Below are 22,045 nucleotides of genomic sequence, written 5' to 3' on the forward strand. Positions count from 1 at the left end.
AATATAAATACCCATAATTGTTTATTCAATTACGCATATCCTGAATTTTGTTTTCAGTTATGTGACATCATTCACATTTTGTATTACCTTACAAAGCACAAACTGTAAAGCTGAAATTAGTCACCTGCATAAACACTAGGGCCTGATAATATAAAATACATTAATAATAGAAAGTAATCATGAAGAAAATTAAGAATCTCATATTGCCTCCAATGTCACATAACAAGGAACACGACACTCATGAACCGAACTCACTTCACAACTGTTAACCCATAACATAACCAACACGAATGTTACCTGCTTGTTCAGTCTTCAGCTTGGCTTTGCTGATTAGAAATGCAAAGCCCCTTAGCCTCCCTAACTGCTCCACATTTATTCCAAATGCAGACTGCCTGCTTGAGAGGAATGCACAGAACCTCATACCCTGGCTGTTCTCTCTGTTCTCTTTTAAAGATTAGCTCACTGAGCTGCAAATCCAAGCCACTGATTTGAATGAGAAAGCTCCCCTCTACACAAGTTTAGCCGAGCCATTGCTGGTCCCTCTACATGGAAACACATCCAGCATTGTAGGCTAGAAATTTCAGGATGATCTCTTTTCATTCATGTGAGAAACTGCATAGTAACATCATAATTCAAATTAATGCAAAATCTCTTCTAATAATTAATATCAATCCTAAATCTCCCAAGGAGGTTTCCACCTCCAGTGGAACAGTATCAATGCAATAAATTTACTTAAATGCTGTAAGAATGCAAGACTTTCATTTCTGCTCATGGTTATAATTTCCCATCCCTGGTTATTCTGTGACTTGAAGCTTCTAATTGTTTTATAATCCTTTCAATCAGAGAATAAAAACTAAACAATATCCAGTGACTAATGCCCATTTTCTAGTTGCCTTGTTGTACAATTTCACTTGTCTATTTAAAAAATCCAAAACAACACTTCTTTTCGATACTTTATTGCTCAGTTTTGCCATTGCCTCTGGTATGATAATAGATTTATATACTTGCTCCCATTTTCCTCTCAAAATACACCAGTTTACATATTTTACATTATTCTGCATCAACCAACTATTTATTAACCTGTGTTCAGAGCAGAACATTCCTTGGCTTTACCTAGATGTTTGAGATCAATAGACTCCCATCTGCAGCAGCTACTATGTCCTACTGACCAAAGTTGAGGATTAGATTACCGCTCATTTACAGAGTTTTTCCAATGCAGAGATAATGTCAATTGGCTCCAAAGCTATTTGAGACATCTGAAGGCTAATAACAATTCAATCTGAATGTATCTCTTTCGTCATGGAGCACAAAGGTACAGGAACAAGCCCTTCAGCTCATCTAGTCCATACCGAACTGTTATTTTGCCTAGTCTCATTAACCTTCATCCAAACCATCGCCCCCCCATACCCTTCCCATGCATGTACCTATCCAAATTTCTCTTAAATGTTGAAATCAAGTCTATATCTACCACACCATTGGTAACTCATTCCACCCTCTGTGAAGAAGTGCCCCCTTGTGTTCCCTGTAACATTTTACCTTTCACCCTCAACCCATGACCTCTAATTCTAGTTTCACCCCACCCAACCTCAGTGGAAAACTTTTGTGACCTTCAAATCATTACTGGCAATGTCCCATGATTGCTGCAGTTATAACACTGTCTAATGACCCCTTGGTAGGTAATGTCTGAAAACTTCCACTTATTCAACTGTGCTTTTTCTTCTCAAAAGAGAAATACTTGGAAGTGAGGAAATTGTTGCAAAGTGTAACCAGCAGTTTAACACACCGTGCACATTTGTTTCATATGCAAGATTAAGTGTTTTCTTTAAGACCTAAAAGCTGCTTCCAATATTATTTAAGGTAAGTTCTATGTAAGAAGATTGACCTAATAGCTGAAGGCTTTGATCAAGCAGCACCTGTTTTATTGAACCCAACTACAACTCTATTCTTCAGACTCCAAAAACACTGTGCACTATTGCCTTATATTCAATCTCCATTTTTATGTTGTCAAAACTTCTTTCAGATGAAGGTTACACATGAAAATTCATAGACTGATTATTATTTTTAAATAAATTAACTACATAATCCTATCCTTCCATAATATCAATTGACATTAAAAGGAAACACATTATTTTGCAATAATGCAATTCCATTTTAAGCAAAATTTCTTATAAAAGATTTTACCACAATGTTAATATAAATGGGTTCCCTAGTACTGTATGTTGTTTGCTTCAGAGCCATAGCCCTGACGCCATTTGTACTTTTTATAGCCCTATGGGCTTGCTTTTGATCCTGCAAGTTAGCCTGGAGTCCCCAAATTCCTCCCATAACCTTGGCAAAACTCAAGCCACCCAGTTCGGGCTGAAGAAGTCCAATGAATTATGAGCAGGCAATGGGAAGAAAGTGGAAGCAGATTTTTCGTGTATGAATGACAGCATAGTCCACTTCACCATCACTATACATACTCTCACTGAACTTCTAAATCCCTTAATGTACACATAGCCGCTCTTCCACACTAACATCCCGATCCACAACTAGTTCTGGTTAATGTGAACCACAACCCATATCTCAGATGCCACTTCTCAGTGAGGAAGATGAAATTCATCTGGAGAAGAATATCCTCACAGCTTCTGTGATAAGTGTAGCACCCTTATGAGCATCCCTGGCCTGTGAGCAATTAAACTGGTGAACACAAAAGGCACCAAGTGCTTCAGGGCTCTCAAAAAGAAGACATGGTGATCAAATGTAAACAGAAGGAGGAGCATAGAACAACCCAAACAACTCAGCCAGCCACCCTGTCAGTTTCACATCTATAATGGAGGCTATGAATCACTAGAAGCAAGTCATCCTCAAACTTAAAGTAGGAGGCTGTGCCTCAGGAAATATGAAGACATGGATCAGAAAAAATTACTTTAGGTCTTGTTGCATCTTAGATTTTTGGCACATGTTGTGAGACACTGACATAGATAAAGTTACATGTAAGTTTTCTGGGAATAAAATTGTAATGGCACACACGTCATATTATGCTGAAACTTCCCAATAAATCCTGTTTCAACATCTACAATTTCAACCTTGGTTCAAGTCATTGAAAATAAGCATATTAATAGGCTTGTGTGTATCTGTGTGAGATAAAATGATATCTTCAACAGTATTATAGAGATGAATGATTCTCTTAAAAGTGCATTCAGCTAAACAACTTCTATTACAAAGTAAATCTAAACTCTGTTATGCAGATAACATATCATACTATTAAATTACTGGAATAAACAAATATTTTGAATTTTTGATGTTTTAGAATACATTCTCAATTTAAGAATCTACTAAATAGAAGCCTAATTACCAGAAGATCAAGGGGTATAGAACTTAAAACTTCAGTATCCTCTTCATTAAACAATTTCTTTTCAGTTCTCTCTTGAATAATCATTCCTTTATTTTGAATCTGTGACCCTTGGTTCTGGACATACAGTCAAAGGGAATATTACCTTCATCCATCTTGTCAAACCCTGTAAGAATATTGTATACTCCGATTAGATCACCTCCGATTCTGCTGAACTGAGGTAGAGTATATAGCTCCAGCTTCCTGACACAAAAAACCTCCAGATTTATCAGCCAACCTAGTAAACATTCATTTCTCTCCCTTACTTACAAAGATATCCTTCCTTAGATAAGGAGACCAAATGCAATTATGCAAGTTTCATAAATAATTAAGGTAATTTTCAGTGAAGGCCAGCATACTATTTGCCTTTCTAACTAAATATATGCCTGCTTGGTCTGTTTAAGAATTTTGTTTCCTCTGAACGCAAACAACATACAAACTCTCTTTATTTAGAAATATAATCCTCTGCTATTTTTCCACCGAAGTTTTTCTACCTTAGACTTTTTCACATTATATTCTATTTGCTATGCCCTTGCATTTTTCTGCAAAATTCTTATCTTCTTCACAGCAACCCAGCTTTCAGCAAACAAGCAAACTTCTACATAACGTATTTGATCACTTCAGCTAAATCATTGATATTGATTTTGAACAACTGCACTCTAGACATAGTGTTTAATATTTAGATGAGTTCTTGAAACACTGAGTGCTGTCAAATAGAAATGGTATAGTTGGCACTTCACGGACACGTTAGCCAAAAAAGAACTTTTTCTGTACAGAAAGCAGAATCTCCTGCTATCCCATCATACATCCATGCAAGTTTATTATCCCCAACTCCACATACTCCAATTTGGTTCAGTAACCCCCTAATCACAATGGTTCACCCTTTACCTGATCTCAAAACAAAACTAAAAGACTTGTCAAGCCTGATTTTCCTTCCTAAATCCATGTTGCCCCAGCCAATTGTACTGTTTCCGAAGTATTTTATCACCAGCTCCTTTAATAACTTTCACATATTTTTTCCATTTCACCTCACAGTTTCGGAGGCCATATGAATATATGCTGGTTCTCAGAAAGGTCCTATTAATCTTATTCTCCACTTACTTCCACTTAACCTGTCCTCTCTCACACATTCATTCACACATCCTCAAATTGCTGAAAAATGGCAGATGAAATTTAATGTAGAAAGTGTGAGGTGTTGCACTTTGGTTGGACCAACCAAGGTATGTCTTACACAGTGAATGGTAGAGCACTGAGGAGTGTGTTAGAACAAAGGGATCTGGAAACACAGGTCCAGAATTTATTGAAAGTAATGTCACAGGGTCATAAAGAAAGCTTTTGGCTCATTGGCCTTCATAAATCAAAGTATTGAGTACAGGAGATGGGATATTATGTTGAAGTTGTAGAAGACATTGGTGAAGGCTAATTTGGATTATTACACGCAGTTTTGGTCACCTACTTACAGGAAAGATGTAAATGAGGTTGAAAGAATACAGAGAAAGTATACAAGGATGTTGCCAGGTCAGGAGGGCCTGAGTTACAAGGAAGAATTAAATAGGTTAGGGCTTTATTCTTTGGAATGAAGAAGATTGAGAGGAGATTTTTTTAGAGGTATACAAAATTATAAAAAAAAAATACAAGAGGCTTTTTCCACTGAGGTTGTGTGGGATTACAACTAGAGGTCATGGGTTAAGAACGAAAGGTGAAAATTTTAAGGGGAACATGAGGGGAGACATCTTCATTTGGAGGGTTATGAGAGTGTGGAGTGAGCTGCCAGAATGAGTGGTGGATGCAAGCTTGATTTGAACATCTCAGAGAAGTTTAGATAGATACATGGATGGTAGGGATGTGGAAGACTATGATCCCAGTGCAGATTGAAGGGAGTTGGCAGTTTAAATGGTTCAGCACAGACTAGATGGGCTGAAAGGCCTGTTTAGGCTGTACTTTTCTATGACTCTATTATTAAGTAACTGGAATAAACAAATACTTTGGTGTTCTAGAGTTCATTCCCAATTTAATGATCTACTAATTAGAAGCCTGAACACCAAAAGTTCAAGCGAAAGATGCTAAATTTAATATAAGAACAACACTCAAATTCTAAAAGACAAAAACTGCCTGTGGAATGGGTTTCCAAGACATCCTAAAATGGCCATTTTAGTGGTGCTAGATGAAGGAAACTATATAATCCTCATCAGATAAATTTGGCATCTTCCGCCTGAACTTTTGGTGTTTTCTGAGCCACTAGCTCTGCCAATTGCCAGTCATCAGACCCTGATTGTGTACCTGGCCAGGTACTGAGAGTATGTGCCAACCAAGCAGTTGGAGTGTTTAAAAAGATCAACAACCTCTCACCGCTACACCTTGAGGTTCCCACCTGCTTCAAAAGACAACAGTTATTGCAGTGCTCAGGAAGAATGGAATAAGCTGCCTCAATGATTTTTGTGCAGTAACTCTCATGTTTACCATAAAGAAGTGATTTGGTACCTAGGTCATGGCTAGAATTAACTCCAGTCTGAGCAAGGACTTGGCCCTGCTGCAATTTGCCGAACATTGCAGTGGTACAATTCTACTTTGGAGCAAGACTGCTTTGTCCATGTTATATTGGAGGGATAGAAAGGTAGGCAGACGGGGTGGTGTGGCTCTACTGGTGAAGAATGGCATCCCAGGAGGGGGGAGAAGATGGCAGTGCCATGGCAGCGCGCACTGCCACTTCGGTGATGATATCTGTTATGTCAAGTAGGGGACCATGCACAATTCTGATTTGATGGAGATAGACATGAGAGCACGGAGGAACATCTGGAAAATTTCTGAAATGCCCGCTTCGCTACCGCTGCTACTGTGTGGTAACCGGAATCTCCGGAGCTGAAGGCCTCGAAATCCTCGGCTTTGTGTGTTTCAGCGGCCGGGGAGAGGTCGAAGGCGCTCGGGAGGCTGTATCGGAGAGGCTGGTCGGAAGCTTGAAGTTTGCGGACGGATGGACTCAGTGTCGGCTGCTTCCAAGGTATCGGCAAGTTGATAGTGCCTGGAGGTTTATTGCAGGGAGTTTCTCCCTTTTGCCGCCTACTACCGGGGACTCGGGACTTTGAGACCTTTTTCTTACTGTGCCCATGGTTTGTTCTTCATCAAATTATGGTATTGTTTTGCACTGCTGTAACTGCATGTTATAATTATGTGGTTCTGTCAGTGTTAGTCTTTGGTCTGTCCTGTTTCCTGTGACATCACTCTGGAGAAACTTTGTATCATTTCTTAATGCATGTATGCATTTCTAAATGATAATAAAAGAGAACTGAGTGTTCTCATAATTTAATCTAATCTAAATCAATAGAAAGATGTGACAAAGGATCGGAAGATGTTGAATCCTTGTGGATTGAGTTAATAAACTGCAAGGGTAAAAGGATGTTGATGGTAGTTATATATAGGCCTCCCAACAGTGGCTGGGAGGTGGACCACAGGTTACAACAGGAAATAGAAAAGGTGAGTCAAAAGGCCAATGTTATGGTATTCATGGGAGATTTTAACATACAGGTCGATTGGGAAAATCAGGTTGGTAATGGATCTCAATAGAGTGAGTTTGTTGAATGCCTAAAATTTTGAGGAATATAGACACAGTAAATACATAAAAGGTTTTTTCTGAGGTTGGACAAGACTAGAACATAGTTTTAGGGTGAAAGGTTAAATAATTAAGGGAAACTTGAGGGGGAACTTCTTTAATCAGAGGGTGGCGATACTGTGCAAGTGGCGGATGCAAGTTCAGTTGCAACATTTAAGAGAAGTTTGGGTAGGTGCATGCACAAGAGGTGTATGGAGGGCTATGGTCTGGGTCCAAGTGGATGGGACTAGGCAGAGAAACAGGTTGTCACGCAGTAGATGGGCAAAAGAGCTTGTTTCTGTAGTGAAGTGCTCTATAACCGATGACTCTATACGAGTTCCTTATATCACTCCCTCACCTTTGCCAAATATATGGAAGAAGATAGTGCCAGCGAATGTGACTAAGGGCAACATCCTCCAGATGGTTCACAAAACTACTTCTTTCACATCTTTTTCTTTCAGCTGTGGTTCTGCTACTGTTGAAGCCTGTGATCTACATTTTGGTGGTCTGTTTTTGGGTCGATTGAGCGATCTCTTGCTTTGCAGCCCCCCAGGGTGTTTGGTGAGGTTTTGAGCGAAGTATGCGGACTCGAGGCTAAGAGGCCTGAAGATGGGCCCCAAGCCCATGACTGATTCCTTTTCTCACCAATATTGCCAATTAAAGCCTCAAGGAAGAGTGAAATCATCGAGGCAAATACAGAAGGTGGGCGGGTGTTCAACACCATCTACCAGCTTCTTGCTCAATGCTGCCTGAGCAAGGTGGCTGCGTGTGAAGATCTCTCTCCCTCCCTCAATGCTGTCAGAGGATGGTGCCAGAGTTCTGGGTTTTGGGCATGGTTTAAGGATTGGATCCTAGTTCATGTTATGATGTGTTTCTGGTCACTTGTTTTTTGTTGCTATTTTGAGTGATTTTGATCAGGGAAGTCTGAAGGCAATGAATGATACAGCACTAGACTGAACTGAACTGCATACAGTATACTTGGACTTTTTCAATTTGTGTTTTATATTCTGTGCTTATTGTTCATTTTTATGCCATTTGCACAATCTTTTTGTGTGTGGGAGGGTTGATACTTTTCTTTGAACAGATTCATGGCTTTCTTTGTTTCGTGGCTGTCTGTGAGGAAGATGAATCTGAGGATTGTATGCTGCACTCATACTTGGAATCTTTGAAATAGCGCACTTAATAGTTATAAATTACAAAGTTTACATTGTGGAGTTCTTCAAAAAAACTTTAATATTTATGATGTGCATATGTGAAGGATAACAGCTATATTGCTTTGAAAGAAATACTGACCATTAGTCAAGAGAATGAACATACTATGGTATCTTTATTTAATCCTTTGTGGCACTAGTCACAGTATTGTTGTGCTAGTAATACACAGTTTTTCATTCATCAGGATAAAATTAATGAGAACTACTTTATAAACAATTCAATAAACTGGATTATTGACTATCAAGACACTGCAGACAGAGCATGCATAACCAATAACCAAATCAAGCAAAGCTAAACTAAACAAACCCAGATGACACTCATCCAATGGTATCTCAGTTTCTAATAACCCAAAATACTCCAAAATCTAAAAAGCAAAAAACAAATCCTCTGAAATAAAACATTATCAAGCAAACTATTCAGGGTCAATTCATAGTCTGAAGAAAGTGCTTGAGATATCCACAGTGCATAGGAAGACAGACAAAGTCCCACTAAGGAAATACTTCATGTTATACAGTTGACATTAGTAACCTTTGTGCATCTCACAGGCAAAATACAAATGTGCACGAGTTAGTATTAAATCTCTCCAGAATTAGCCCACATTCATTTGTAACACACATGATTATCATGACGGACCTCTTGAACTTAAAACACTTCGCAAAAACAAGAATCTTCAAATACTACAGAAGCACTTAAAGTAAAGCTTCATACAGCCATTATTATATTTGTGGTACAGTGAGTTATGATCAAAGCTGATCATAACCTGCAACACAAACAGAACAGCTGAAAGTTTCTGTATAACTGTTAAAGACTAGCATTGTCAATGCTGACATGTCAACATTGTTAAAAGCCTTATTGACTGCAGGAAATCAGAGTAATGAGTTTTCCTTCTGAACAATATGATTAGTCAGTAGGAAGAAGAATTTCTTAGAAAGTCTCAAGAGAACATCATTAATACAATAATGAAAAGCTATTTAGATAGTAAATAGGATTTTAATATATGTAAGAGTTATCTTCCCCTTTCAATATTTTAATTACCATTTAGTGTAATAAAAATAAAGGCTTAAGCACAAACGGTGAGAAACAGGATTCAGTGAAGAGGTTCAACATAGTTGGCTGGAAGCATTCCAGTTTTTCCAGTTCTCTGGACAGTGCCATACATCCAACCCTCATCAATTGCTTGTACATTGATGATATAATCGCCATCCTTGAAGGAAACCTCATCCTCATCAGCAGCAGTGTAATCATACATTGCTCGGTATGTCCGCTGTAAGGAAAAGACAAGTCATTAGTGTAGTGAGTATTTGCCAAATGAAGGTTCCATCATTGATACAAACTGGCAATGAAGCTAGACCCAGCTATCATAGGTTACTTACAGCAAAATAATTTAAGCTGATGTGAAGCAGCTTACCCGTCAAATGATAGAGATAATGACTACTGTGAGCTTGACAGCATCAAACTGGGCAAGACTGTGAATGCATCACTTGTATGGTGTAGCAATGGCATGTAAAGATACAGATAATAGTTTTGAGAAGAGTGCTTTACTTCATATAACTACATTCACAGGTATGTGTATTGTATTTAATATTTGAGTACGATTGTTTGATTCAGTACTTTTTGTTTAAATAATTGATTACGGATTCTATGTAAGAAATACAGTATGTGAATGGCACACGTCATTATGCCATCATGTCATATGTGCCTCCCTCACTAAAGCAAAACAAAGTAGACAAGTTATCAAGGGCTCCCTGTGGTTTTCTTTCCTTTAGTTTCTGGAGTTATAAAACATAACACCACTGACGAGTAAGTTTTAAAACAAACCTGAGACAATGACCTACCTGTTGAAGCACAGCATATTTTTCTTTGCAAGAGGAGAGGAATGCTTTATTGTTTAAAAAAGCACAGCACATGTTTCTTTGGAAGAGGAGAGATGGTCGAGTTCACAAAATAGGAAGAAAACTGATAAAATTTATGGGTTCATGAACAATGAGTAACAGGAGATGATAATACATTTAAAAAAAAGTAGAATTGGTTGGCTACATTGGAAGGACAGACACATTAGATTGCACAATGGATTGATGGATAATGCATACTGAATGAATTGAGCAATATTTTGAAGCAAATGAAATAGCCAATGAAAAGCCAGTGTTGCTGAGTATAATAGGTGGAAAAGCATACAGCTTGCTTAGAATTTTAACTGCTCCAACCAAGCCAGCCAAAATATTGTGAAAGTAATGCAGGAACATTTAGAACCAATATCATTGTTGCTTGCAGAACGCTTTAGGTTTCATAAGTGGAATCAAAAGGAAGGGAAGTCTATTTCAGCTTACGTGGCTAAATTGAAGTGTCTAAGAATTGTCAATTCAGTGAGGGGCTTAATGATGCACTGAGAAATCATTTAATTTCTGGAACCTTACAAGAAAGCATTCAAAATTGGCTCCTAACTGAAATACAAATCACATTTAAAAAAGCAGTTGAAATCTCTGTATCAATGGAAAGAACAGACAGTGATGCAATTGAGTTGGAGTCAGGAATGAATGCGAGCATGAACAAAACTGAAATGTCTAAACAGAAGCCTGCCTGGACAATCAAATTGTGTTATCATTGCAGCAGGGGCTCACATGCACGAGAATAATGCAGGTTTAAAGGTGAAGTATGCAGAAAATGTAACAAAATAGGACACATACCAAGAGCATGTCAGGCAGACAAAAATAAATGGACTCCACAGGGACAAGAAAAGGCTAAAAAGTCAAGTTGCAGTTCAGGACGAGCACTATTCTGAATGCTGTTAACAAAATATCTGATAATTCTGAGAGACACACAAAACTAAGTAGCCTTGAGATTTATTTTGTGAAAACTAATGAGAGACAAGCAATATAACTAACACCAAAAGGGAATGGCAAATTAATTAAAATGGAATTGGACACTGGTTCAGCTGTTTCAGACATCCCACAAAATGAGTTTGAACAGCATTTCAAATATACTGAACTGAGGGCTGCAGATATCCAACTAAGAACTTATACTGGAGACAAAATTAACTCCTGTGGGAATGGCATTCATAATAGTTAAATACAACAACCAACAACCCACATTGGCATGTATGTGGTAGAAACAGAAAGGCCAGCATTGTGGGGCCATGACTTGCTGAGACAAATACAACTTGATTGGAGATCAATAAACAATTTGCATGCTACATCCCCTGCAATAAAATCAACTGAAAACTGAGAAGTGCAAAGTACTGGATGATGTCACAGCAGTGTTAAAGGATGGCATTGGAAAACTCAAACATATCAAGGGTAAAATAGTGTTAAGTGAAAATGCCACACACAAATTTTACAAATCCTGTCTGGTTCCTTACTACATCTGTGATAGAGTAGCCAGTGAGCTAGATCACATGGAGGCTGAAAGAACTCTTTCCAAGGTTGAGTGGAGCCCATGGGCCACACCTGTAGTCCCAGTAGCCAAGAAGTATGGGTCTTTCAGGATCTGTGGTGACTTTAAGGTCACTATCAACCAGCTGCTGAAAGTAGATCAATACCTTCTGCCCAGGATAGAGGACATCTTTGCAAACCTTTTCTGGAGAAAAACACTTCAGTAAAATGGACTGAGGCCTACCTACAGATAGAGATGGAAGAAGAGTCAAAGTGTTTTCCACCATAAACACTTTCAAAGTGTTTTATTGCTAATAGGTTTATTTTTGGAGTAGTATCTTCACCTGCTCTCTGACAAAAAGCTATGGGCCAGGGACTACAAGAATGCCCAGGCACTCAGTTTTACCTAGATAGCATCGTTACCAGCGACGACAAGGAACGTCTACAAAATCCCAAGACAGTATTGAATAGATAAGAAAAATATAGTTTCAGATCATGATGCAACAAGAGTGAATTCTTTAAACAAAACATGTATTGTGGTCATACCATTCACAAGCATTACACAAATAAGCTGAGAAAATCTAAGCAGTGATGGACACGTCAAGGCCAAAGGCCATGTGAAGTTGCAGTCCTTTAGAGGATTTGTCAATGACTGTAATGGGTTCTTATCAAACCTGGTAACTGTGCCCCACCCTTTGAACTCATTACTACAGATCAGGAAGAAATAGCAATGGACAAATCAGTTAGAGGTGGCTTTCCAAAAGGTAAAGGAAATGGTGACTTCAGACACTGCATTCACACATCATGATCCACATTGTCCAGTGAAGCTTGCCTGTGATGCTTCACCTTATGGTATAAGTCCAGTCATATCACATGTTACGAGGTATGGAAGTGAATGCCTAATAGCCTTTGCATTATATTCCCTTACCACTGCAGAGAAAAATTACACACAGATTGATAGAAAGGCCTTGGGTATATTTGGGGTATAAAGTGTTTCAACCAGTATTTGTATGGGACAGAGTTTACCCTCATTACTGATTATCAGTCACTGGAGTCCATTTTCAATCAACGGAAAGGAGTTTCACTAACAGCCACAACAGGAATACATAGATAGGCTCTGTAGCTTGGAGAACACAATTACAAGATCAAATTCAAAACAACAATTAATCATGGAAATGCTGATGGATTCTCCAGTTTACTCTTGGAAAAGGAAATACCTGAAAAATTTACAAAAATCGACACTCCCCTTGATAGTTTGTCTCTAATGCAAATTGAAAGTCTCCCTATTACGGCAGAGATGATCCAAAGGGAAAGCAGGAAAGAACCTACACTGTCTCAGGTCTACTTGGCAACCGAAAATGGCTGGAATATGCAACAGAAGTTTAATTGTTAGAGACGAAAGATGCCTAGACCCGTCAGAATCACTTCCTGCAGTCCCAGCCGACAGCCACCACAGAGGAGAGCCCAGAACCCGAGATTGCTTCACAGACACAAGTCCCACCTGCTAAAGACGTTGTCCCACGAGAATAAGAAATCCTCCACAGCAATCAAATCTTTAGGCCTGAATGGGACAATTTAACACTTACTAGGTTGTGCATATCTAACATGTATAGTAGTTGTATTATCATTAAAGAGCATACATTACATTATTTGAGTTGAGATGCATTCTTTTTTAAGTTAGAGTTTATAGCTAAGTAGGGAGGAGTGTAATTTCAGTAATATACTAAATGTACTGTTTGATTAAGTATTCTTTGTTTACATAATTAATTTGCCAGTTATATGTAAAGTATGTGAATGGCAGATGTCATTACATCACCATATCATATGTGCGTGCCTTACTAAAGAAAAACTAAGTAGACTATTTATCCTGGGCTTCGATGTTTTTCTTTAGATTAGTTCCTGGAGTTACAAAACATACCAGTATGGGTGAAACTCGTACAGAAAATCCTTACGTTTGTAATTATAGTTTTATGTTGCTAGTCTCACAGTATTTTACTTACAAGGAGTTTTTTTTTTCTTTACGTTTCATATGAAAGTATTCCAAATGAAATCCATTAGATATTTTAGTCAATCGGAAAGCTGCTGCACCAGCTTCTTGTTAATCTGAAAAAGGTAACCGGCATTTGGAAAGTGGTAACCTCTACTGTTTGTTATTTTTATTAATGATTTGGATAGTGGGAAACTGCCCCATATGGAGGTGTATAAAAGCAGAGTTTATAGATTTAAGGGAAGGATTAAGTGGGTTAGAGGGGAATAGGAACATGACTTTTTTCATCTGTTGGTTGTTGCAATCCAGAACACACAATGCCTGGGAAGGGAGTGGAGGTAGGTACTCTCACAACATTCAAAAATGAAGACCACTTGAATCACTAAGGCACAAAAGGCTACAGACCAGGTGCTAGTAAATGGGGTTAAGATAACAATATTCTTGATAACATGGTGGGCCAAAGGACCTGTTTCTGTGCTATATGGTTAGATGAGTCAATGATACTAAGTTATTGAAGAGAGAAAAACTGAGGCAATAAAACCCATGGATAAATGAAAGCAGCACTAGACAGTTTCATTTGTAAATGAGAATGCATGTTCCTAAAATTGTAGGATGATATTAAATCCAAAAGACTGCTACACAGAGTCATATGGCATGGAAAAAGGCCCTGACAACCAATTCCACTTGTCCACATTTGGCCCAAATCCTTCTAAACCTCTCCTATCCATGTACCTGTCCAGCTATCTCTTAAAAATGTTACTGCACCTGTCTCAACCACTTCTTTCAGCAGTTCATTCCATATATGTAACTTACTCTATATAAGAAATGCTGCGCCTCAAGTCTTTCCCCTCTCACTTTAAAACCATGTCCTCCAGTTCTTTATTCCCCAAGCCTGTGCATTCATCCGATTCCTGCCCCTCATGATTTTATAAGATCACTTCTCAGTCTCCCACACTCCAAGAAAAAAAAGTCTTAATCTGTCCAATCTCTCATATAACTCAGTCCATCAAGTCCTGGCAACATCTTCATAAATCTATTCTGCATGATCCGGTTAACTATTTTTTATTTCTATATCTAGATGATCAAAACTGAACACAATATTCCAAGTGCAGTCTCACCAGTGTCTTGTACAAAACAATATAACCTTTCAATTTCTATACTTATTGCACTGACTGATAAAGGTGAAGGTGCTTAGAGTCTTGTTCACTGTGGAAGTCCTACTTGGATCTGACTTTCCAAAAGTTAACAGCTCGTACTAATGAGAATTAAACTTCACAACAATGCAAAGGGTTCCTACAATTTCTTCTCTGGCTCTCGTGGTACTCTTTGACATATCTGGTCAGATCCCAGAGATCTGTTTAACATTATATCATCTAAGGCATTCAGCACCTCCTCTATTGTAACGTAGACTATCAACAAGATATCCCCCATTAAGTATCCCTAGTTCCTAACTCTTCAAGTCTATCTCTATGGAATAACAAAGGAGAATTTTTCATTAAGAACCTTGCCCATCTCATACAACCCAACACAAAGATGTCCAATTTTGTCTCTGAAGTGCCCTATTCTATCTGTAGTTACTATTTTTCCCTTAATATACATTTAATCTCTTTGGACTCTCCTTAATCTTCCCTGCCAAAGTTATCTCATGTCCCCATCCTGTTTTCCTTATCGAATATATTCCTGCATTGTTGATACTCCTTCAGATACTCACTTGGCCCCAGCTGCCTCCATCTTAGTCCTGGCTAGGGCCCCAATGTTTCTTGTCCTCCAGGATTCCCTACTCCTATCAGTATTGCCCTTCACTCTAACAGGAAAATGTAGACCTTTAGCCCTTGTTACCTTGCATCTAAAAGCCTCCGAATTGCCGGAGGTCCCTTTGCCCACAAACTCTTGACTAATACCATTAAAAGTCACCTTGTTCCAATTTAGAAGCTGAACAGTCAGCTCAGTCACTTGCCCTGCACTATTGCCCAAGAGTAGGTTGAGTCTTGTTTTTTTCCTAGTAGTACCCTCTACATATTTTCTGAACACACAACAAATTCCACCACATCTAAGCCCTTAACACCATGGCAACATTGATCCATGTTAGGAATGTTAAAATCCCTTACCATGACAACCCTATTATTCTTGCAACTCTCCACAATTCTCCTGCATTTTTGTTCTAATTCTATTTGGAGGGCTTGTAGTATAATCCCAACAATGTGATTATTCCCTTCTTAATTCTCAGCTTTACCCATAAAGCCTCACGAATGACCCTTCACTAATTTCATCTGACTTCTGCCATGATATCCCCATAATCAAAATTGCACTCCCCTTCATCCCTTCCCGCCACCTCTATCCTGCCTAAAGCACTTGTACCCTGGAACATTAAAGTTCAAAGTAAATTTATTATCAGAGTACTTATTTGACACCATATACAATCTAGAGTTTCATTTGCTTGTGGGCATACTAAGTAAATCTATAGATGAATAACCATAACAGAATCGATAGAAGGCCCCACCAACTTGGGCATTCAACCAGTGTGCAAAAGAGAAGAAAATGTACAAAGTCAAAAAGAAAGAAATAATAATAATAAATAAAGAAGCAATAAGTATCAAGAAAATGAGATGAAGGGTCCTTGAAAGTGAGTGCATTGGTGGGTCGGCTGGTGGCGCAACGACACCGGCGCTGGACCCGGTAGTGGAGGTTCCCGGGTTTGAAACTAGTCGGGTCCGCCCCCGAGTACATTTTCCATCCGTGCCAGGTTGAATATCAAGATCGCAACTCAACCTCGTAAAATAAAGGGAAAATACTGTGAAAATGTCTGTGTGAGGAGTGGCCGCCAAATAGTCTCTCTCTCTCTCTCTCGCTCCACACCTCGTAAAGTACCATGAAAAAGACATCACAGACGCACGCAGACGCAGACGTAGGCACACGCCAAAAAAACAAAAGAAACTGAGTGCATTGGTTGCGGTTGTGTTGAAGTTGAGTGAAGTTATCTCCTTCGGTTCAAGAGCCTGATGATTGAGGGGTAATAACCGTTCCTGAACCTGCTGGTGGAGTCCTCAGTCTCCTGCACCTCAGTCACTATTTATTAACAGTAAATGACATAGAAAATGAGGTCAGAATGCTGCAGCAAAATTCTCTGACAACACAACGTTTTATGAATGGATTTAAATGTCATCCTCAACCCTGAGGGATTGCCAGTGAAAGCTGTGGTTGATTAAGCAGCCAAAATTTGACAGGTGCAGTACAATGTACAGAATTGAGAGGCTATCCATGGAAGAAGGGAAAAGTATTTTATTGCTTAAATGAACGCTACATCTGGTGTCAATGGAACAAAGTCAGTATTCAGGTTCAATTTTGGTGAGCTTACTTAAAAGGAGTGCACTTGAACACTGATTTTAGAAAATGTTCACTAAATTGATCTCTGAGATGAAAACACAACTTTTTGAGGAGGCTTTACAAAGTAGATGCTGATGAGATATCAGGAATGGACACTGAATCAATTAACATATCCAATTCGGAGAGAACTGAACTTTGGTTGTTAGGAAAACAAAGTAGAGCTAAGCCAACATCAGTTTAACTGTTCTCTTTCTGAATGGCAGAGCAGACGTGAGGAGACATATATGGCATACCACTGACTCTAATGCAGTTTCTCATAGCCATCCAGGCACCCAAAGCATTTCAAAGTCAATTAAACATTTTTGAAATGTTGGCTCTGATGTGCATTCGGGAAATTCAGCAGTCATTTTTTGCATATGACAATTGCTAACAAACAGCAAGTGATAATTAAGCTGCTAATACACTTTAGGTGGAATTGTGCAATCTTTTAATCGACCTGAGAGGGGAAACTGTTGACTATTATCTCAACTGAAGGGTATTAGCATGCCTATCAAAACGAAGTACCATTCTGTATTGTCAACCCAAATTAGGTCACCAACATCGAGTTTGAACTGTTGACCTTCTAGCTCAGAGGCAAATGTCCTGTTTATACACAACTGCTTAAGATTAAGTACCAAAGAATCCAAAATAATTTTAAAAATTGCAAAATCTTTATATATGAAAATGTAGGCCTACTATTGTGAAATTTCTGCATGTCTTTTCATTCAAAAGATTTTATAAAAGCTATCAAAACTGCTGAAAAGAATCCAAACATTCACTTGGCTAATAATGAATAAATGATCATTGACTGACTTCTAAAGGTAAATACATGACATTAAAAAATCTATGTGTTTACATAGAGGAGAACAGCATAAAGACATTTACTTCCTCAAATGTAGGAAAATGAACTGGCTGCTGAGTAAACTCCCATGAAATATGATTTAAAAGTGACATTGCCACATATAGAAGTAGCAACAGTTTCATTATATTTGTAAATTTTATTGAATAAACTGAAGGTTTATTATTGAATAAACCAAGGTCAGCAAATACTTATCACAACATCACTGAAAATTTGTGGCATTGTACAAGGCCTCTGAGCCCATGGTAACTGGGTCAGTTGTAAATGAGCTATCTAACCTAATCTCACTATCCCACATTAAGTCCCTAACTCTGCAGTTATGTTAAGAGTGAAAGGATTACAAGGAACAAAATTAGTCCTCTGGAAGCCCATAATGGTAATCTATGTGTCGAGCAAAAACAAAATGACAGAGCTCTTAAATGAATTCTTTGCATCTGTGTTTACTCAGGAGACGGACACAGAGTGAGGCAAAGCAGCAACAACTTCATGAACCATATACAGATTACAGAGGAGGAGGTGTTTGCTACCCTGAGGCAAATCAGGGTGCATAAATCCCCAGGGCCTGACGAAAGTGTTCCTTTGGACCCTACGGGATACAAATGCAGAAATTACCAGAGCCCTAGCAGAGATATTTAAATCATCGTTAGCGACAGGAAAGGTACCAGAGGATTAGAGGATAGACAATGTTGTTACACTGTTTAGAAAAGGCTCCAACATAAACCAGGAAATTATAGACTAGTGAACCTAACATTAATTGTAAGAAAGCTATTGGAGGCTAATCTAAGACATACAAGTATTTGGATAAATATGGACTGATTAAGAATAGTCAGCATGGCTTTGTGCATGGTATGTCATATCCAACCAAGCTTATAGAGTCTTTTGTGTAAGTTACCAGGAAAGTGGATGAAGGCAAGGCAGTGGATGCTGTCTACATGGACTTTAGTAAGGCATTTGACAAGGTCCCGCATAGGAGGCTGGTGAAGAAATTTCAGTCGCTTGGCATTCAGGATGAGATAATAAATTGGATTAGACATTGGCTTTGTGGGAGGAGAGAGACAGCAGTAGTAGAGGGTTGCTCCACTGACAGGAGGCCTCTGAATGGTGGTGTGCTGCAGGGATTAGTGCTGGGTCCTTTGTTGTTTGTCATCTACCGTATGTATATCAATGATCTGGATGATAATGTAGTTAACTAGATTAGTAAATTTGCAGATGACACCAAGATTCGGGGTGTAGTGGACAGTGACGAAGGCTATCATGTCTTGCAGAGAGATCTGCATCAGCTGGCAAAATGGGCTGAAAAATGGCAGATGGAATTTGATGCAGACAAGTGCAAGGTTTTGCATTTCAGCAGTATCAACCATGGTAAATCTCACACAGTGAGCGATAGGACACTGAGGAGTGTGGTAGAACAAAGAGATCTGGGAATACACGTTCATAATTTCTTGAAAGGGCATCACAGGTAAATAGGGTCGTAAAGAAAGCTTTTGGCATATTGACCATAAATCAATGCACAGAGTACAGGAGGTGAGATGTTACACTGAAGTTGTATAAGACATTGCTGAGGCCTAATTTGGAGTAATGTGTGCAGTTTTGGTCACCTACTACAGGAAAGATGTAAACTAGGCTGGAAGAGTATACAGAAAATTTACAAGGATGTTGCGGAGTCTTGAGGACCTGACTAATAAGGAAAGATTGAATAGGTTAGGACTGTATTCTTTAGAACATAGAAGACTGAGAAATTTGATAGAGGTATACGAAATTATGAGTAGTATAGATAGAGTAAATACATGCAGGCTTTTTCCACTGAGGTTGGGTGGGTAAGAGTCACCTACAACTGGAGGTCATGTGTTAAGGGTGAAAGGTGAGAAGTTTAAGGTGAGCTCGAGGGGAAATTTCTCCACCCAGAGGGTCATGAGAGTGTGGAATGAGCTATCAGCACAAGTGATGCAAGTGAGCTCGATTTCAACATTTAAGAGAAGTTTGAATTGGTACATGGATAGTAGGGATATGAAGGGCTATGGTCCAGTGCAGATCAATGGGAGTAGGCTGTCTAAATGGTTTTGGCATGGCTTAGGTGGACTGAAGGCCCTGTTTTTGTGTTCTACTTTTCTATGACTCTATGACTCTACACACCCAAGTATTTGTTCAGTGTTCTCTCTGGAAGAAAGATCTTTTCCTCATCTACTGTAACCTGTCTATTACTTTCACTTTCAATCTACGTTTCTTGGTCTTGACCCTTCTTTTGAGGGAAAATAGGTTTGCATGGTATAGCAGCTAGTAGCTGCTGCTGCCTAACAGCCCCAGCAAACTGGATTAAATCCTGAATTCCACTGCTGTCTGTGTGGTGATTGCATGTGCTCCCTGTGGGTTTCCTCCAGCTAATCCAGTTTCCTCACACATCCCAAAGGTACATTGTTAGTGTATCTGGTAAAAATCTGGGAAGGGTTGTGGTAGGGGGAAGTTAATGGAGATGACAGGAGAATAAAATGGGTTAAGGTAGAATTAGTCTAAAAATGTGGTTTTGGTATTCAAAGGTTTGTTGGTAGGCCAAAGGGCCCCTTTCTGTTTTCTGTGAATCTATACCTGAAGGTCCTTCCTTTTAATTCTACAGAGGTCGCCATTATTTTATAGAACATAGAATAGTACAGCACAGTACAGGCCCTTCGGCCCACAATGCTGTGCCGACTCTCAAACCCTGCCTCCCATATAAGCCCCCACCTTAGATTCCTCCATATACCTGTCTAGTAGTCTCTTAAATTTCACAAGTGTATCTGCCTCCACCACTGACTCAGGCAGTCCATTCCACGCACCAACCACTCTCGGAGTAAAAAACCTTCCTCTAATATCCCCCTTGAACTTCCCACCCCTTACCTTAAAGCCATGTCCTCTTGTATTGAGCAGTGATGCCCTGGGGAAGAGGCGCTGGCTATCCACTCTATCTATTCCTCTTATTATCTTGTACACCTCTACCATGTCTCCTCTCATCCTCCTTCTCTCCAAAGAGTAAAGCCCGAGCTCCCTTAATCTCTGATCATAATGCATACTTTCTAAACCAGGCAGCATCCTGGTAAATCTCCTCTGTACCCTTTCCAATGCTTCCACATCCTTCCTATAGTGAGGTGACCAGAACTGGACACAGTACTCCAAGTGTGGCCTAACCAGAGTTTTATAGAGCTGCATCATTAGATCGCGACTCAAACTCTATCCCTCGACTTATGAAAACTAACACCCCATAAGCTTTCTTAACTACACTATCCACCTGTGAGGCAACTTTCAGGGATCTATGGACATGTACCCCGAGATCCCTCTGCTCCTCCACACTACCAAGTATCCTACCATTTACTTTGTACTCTGCCTTGGAGTTTGTCCTTCCAAAGTGTACCACCTCACACTTCTCCGGGTTGAACTCCATCTGCCACTTCTCAGCCCACTTCTGCATCCTATCAATGTCTCTCTGCAATCTTTGACAATCCTCTACACTATATACAACACCACCAACCTTTGTGTCCTCTTCAAACTTGCCTACCCACCCTTCTACCCCCACATCCAGGTCATTAATAAAAATCACGAAAAGTAGAGGTCCCAGAACAGATCCTTGTGGGACACCACTAGTCACAATCCTCCAATCTGAATGTACTCCCTCCACCACCACCCTCTGCCTTCTGCAGGCAAGCCAATTCTGAATCCACCTGGCCAAACTTCCCTGGATCCCATGCCTTCTAACTTTCTGAATAAGCCTACCATGTGGAACCTTGTCAAATGCCTTACTAAAATCCATACAGATCACATCCACTGCACTACCCTCATCTATATGCCTGATCACCTCCTCAAAGAACTCGATCAGGCTTGTTAGACACGATCTGCCCTTCACAAAGCCATGCTGACTGTCCCTGATCAGACCATGATTCTCTAAATGCCTACAGATCCTATCTCTAAGAATCTTTTCCAACAGCTTTCCCACCACAGACGTAAGGCTCACTGGTCTATAATTACCCGGACTGTTCCTACTACCTTTGTTGAACAAGGGAACAACATTCGCCTCCCTCCAATCCTCCGGTACCATTCCCGTGGACAACGAGGACATAAAGATCCTAGCCAGAGGCTCAGCAATCTCTTCTCTCGCCTCGTGGAGCAGCCTGGGGAATATTCCGTCAGGCCCCGGGGACTTATCTGTCCTAATGTATTTTAACAACTCCAACACCTCCTCTCCCTTAATATCAACATGCTCCAGAACATCAACCTCACTCATATTGTCCTCACCATCATCAAGTTCCCTCTCATTGGTGAATACCGAAGA

General features: G+C 39.5%; 1 protein-coding gene across 7 annotated transcripts in view; it reads right to left on the reverse strand.

Annotated features, from left to right (window-relative positions):
* Positions 1-8,267: 8,267 nt before the first annotated feature.
* Positions 8,268-22,045, reverse strand: part of nebl (nebulette) — a 309,089-nt gene continuing 295,311 nt past the window's right edge. For all 7 annotated transcript variants that reach the window (XM_063044221.1, XM_063044220.1, XM_063044216.1 and 4 more), the window contains one exon: positions 8,268-9,435. In XM_063044221.1, coding sequence (XP_062900291.1) covers positions 9,259-9,435 — 177 coding nt within the window. In that variant the 3' untranslated portion in view covers positions 8,268-9,258. The remainder of the gene's footprint in view (positions 9,436-22,045) is intronic.

The sequence above is a fragment of the Mobula hypostoma genome, chromosome 3 (genome assembly GCF_963921235.1).
Source record: "Mobula hypostoma chromosome 3, sMobHyp1.1, whole genome shotgun sequence".
NCBI lineage: Eukaryota > Metazoa > Chordata > Chondrichthyes > Myliobatiformes > Myliobatidae > Mobula > Mobula hypostoma.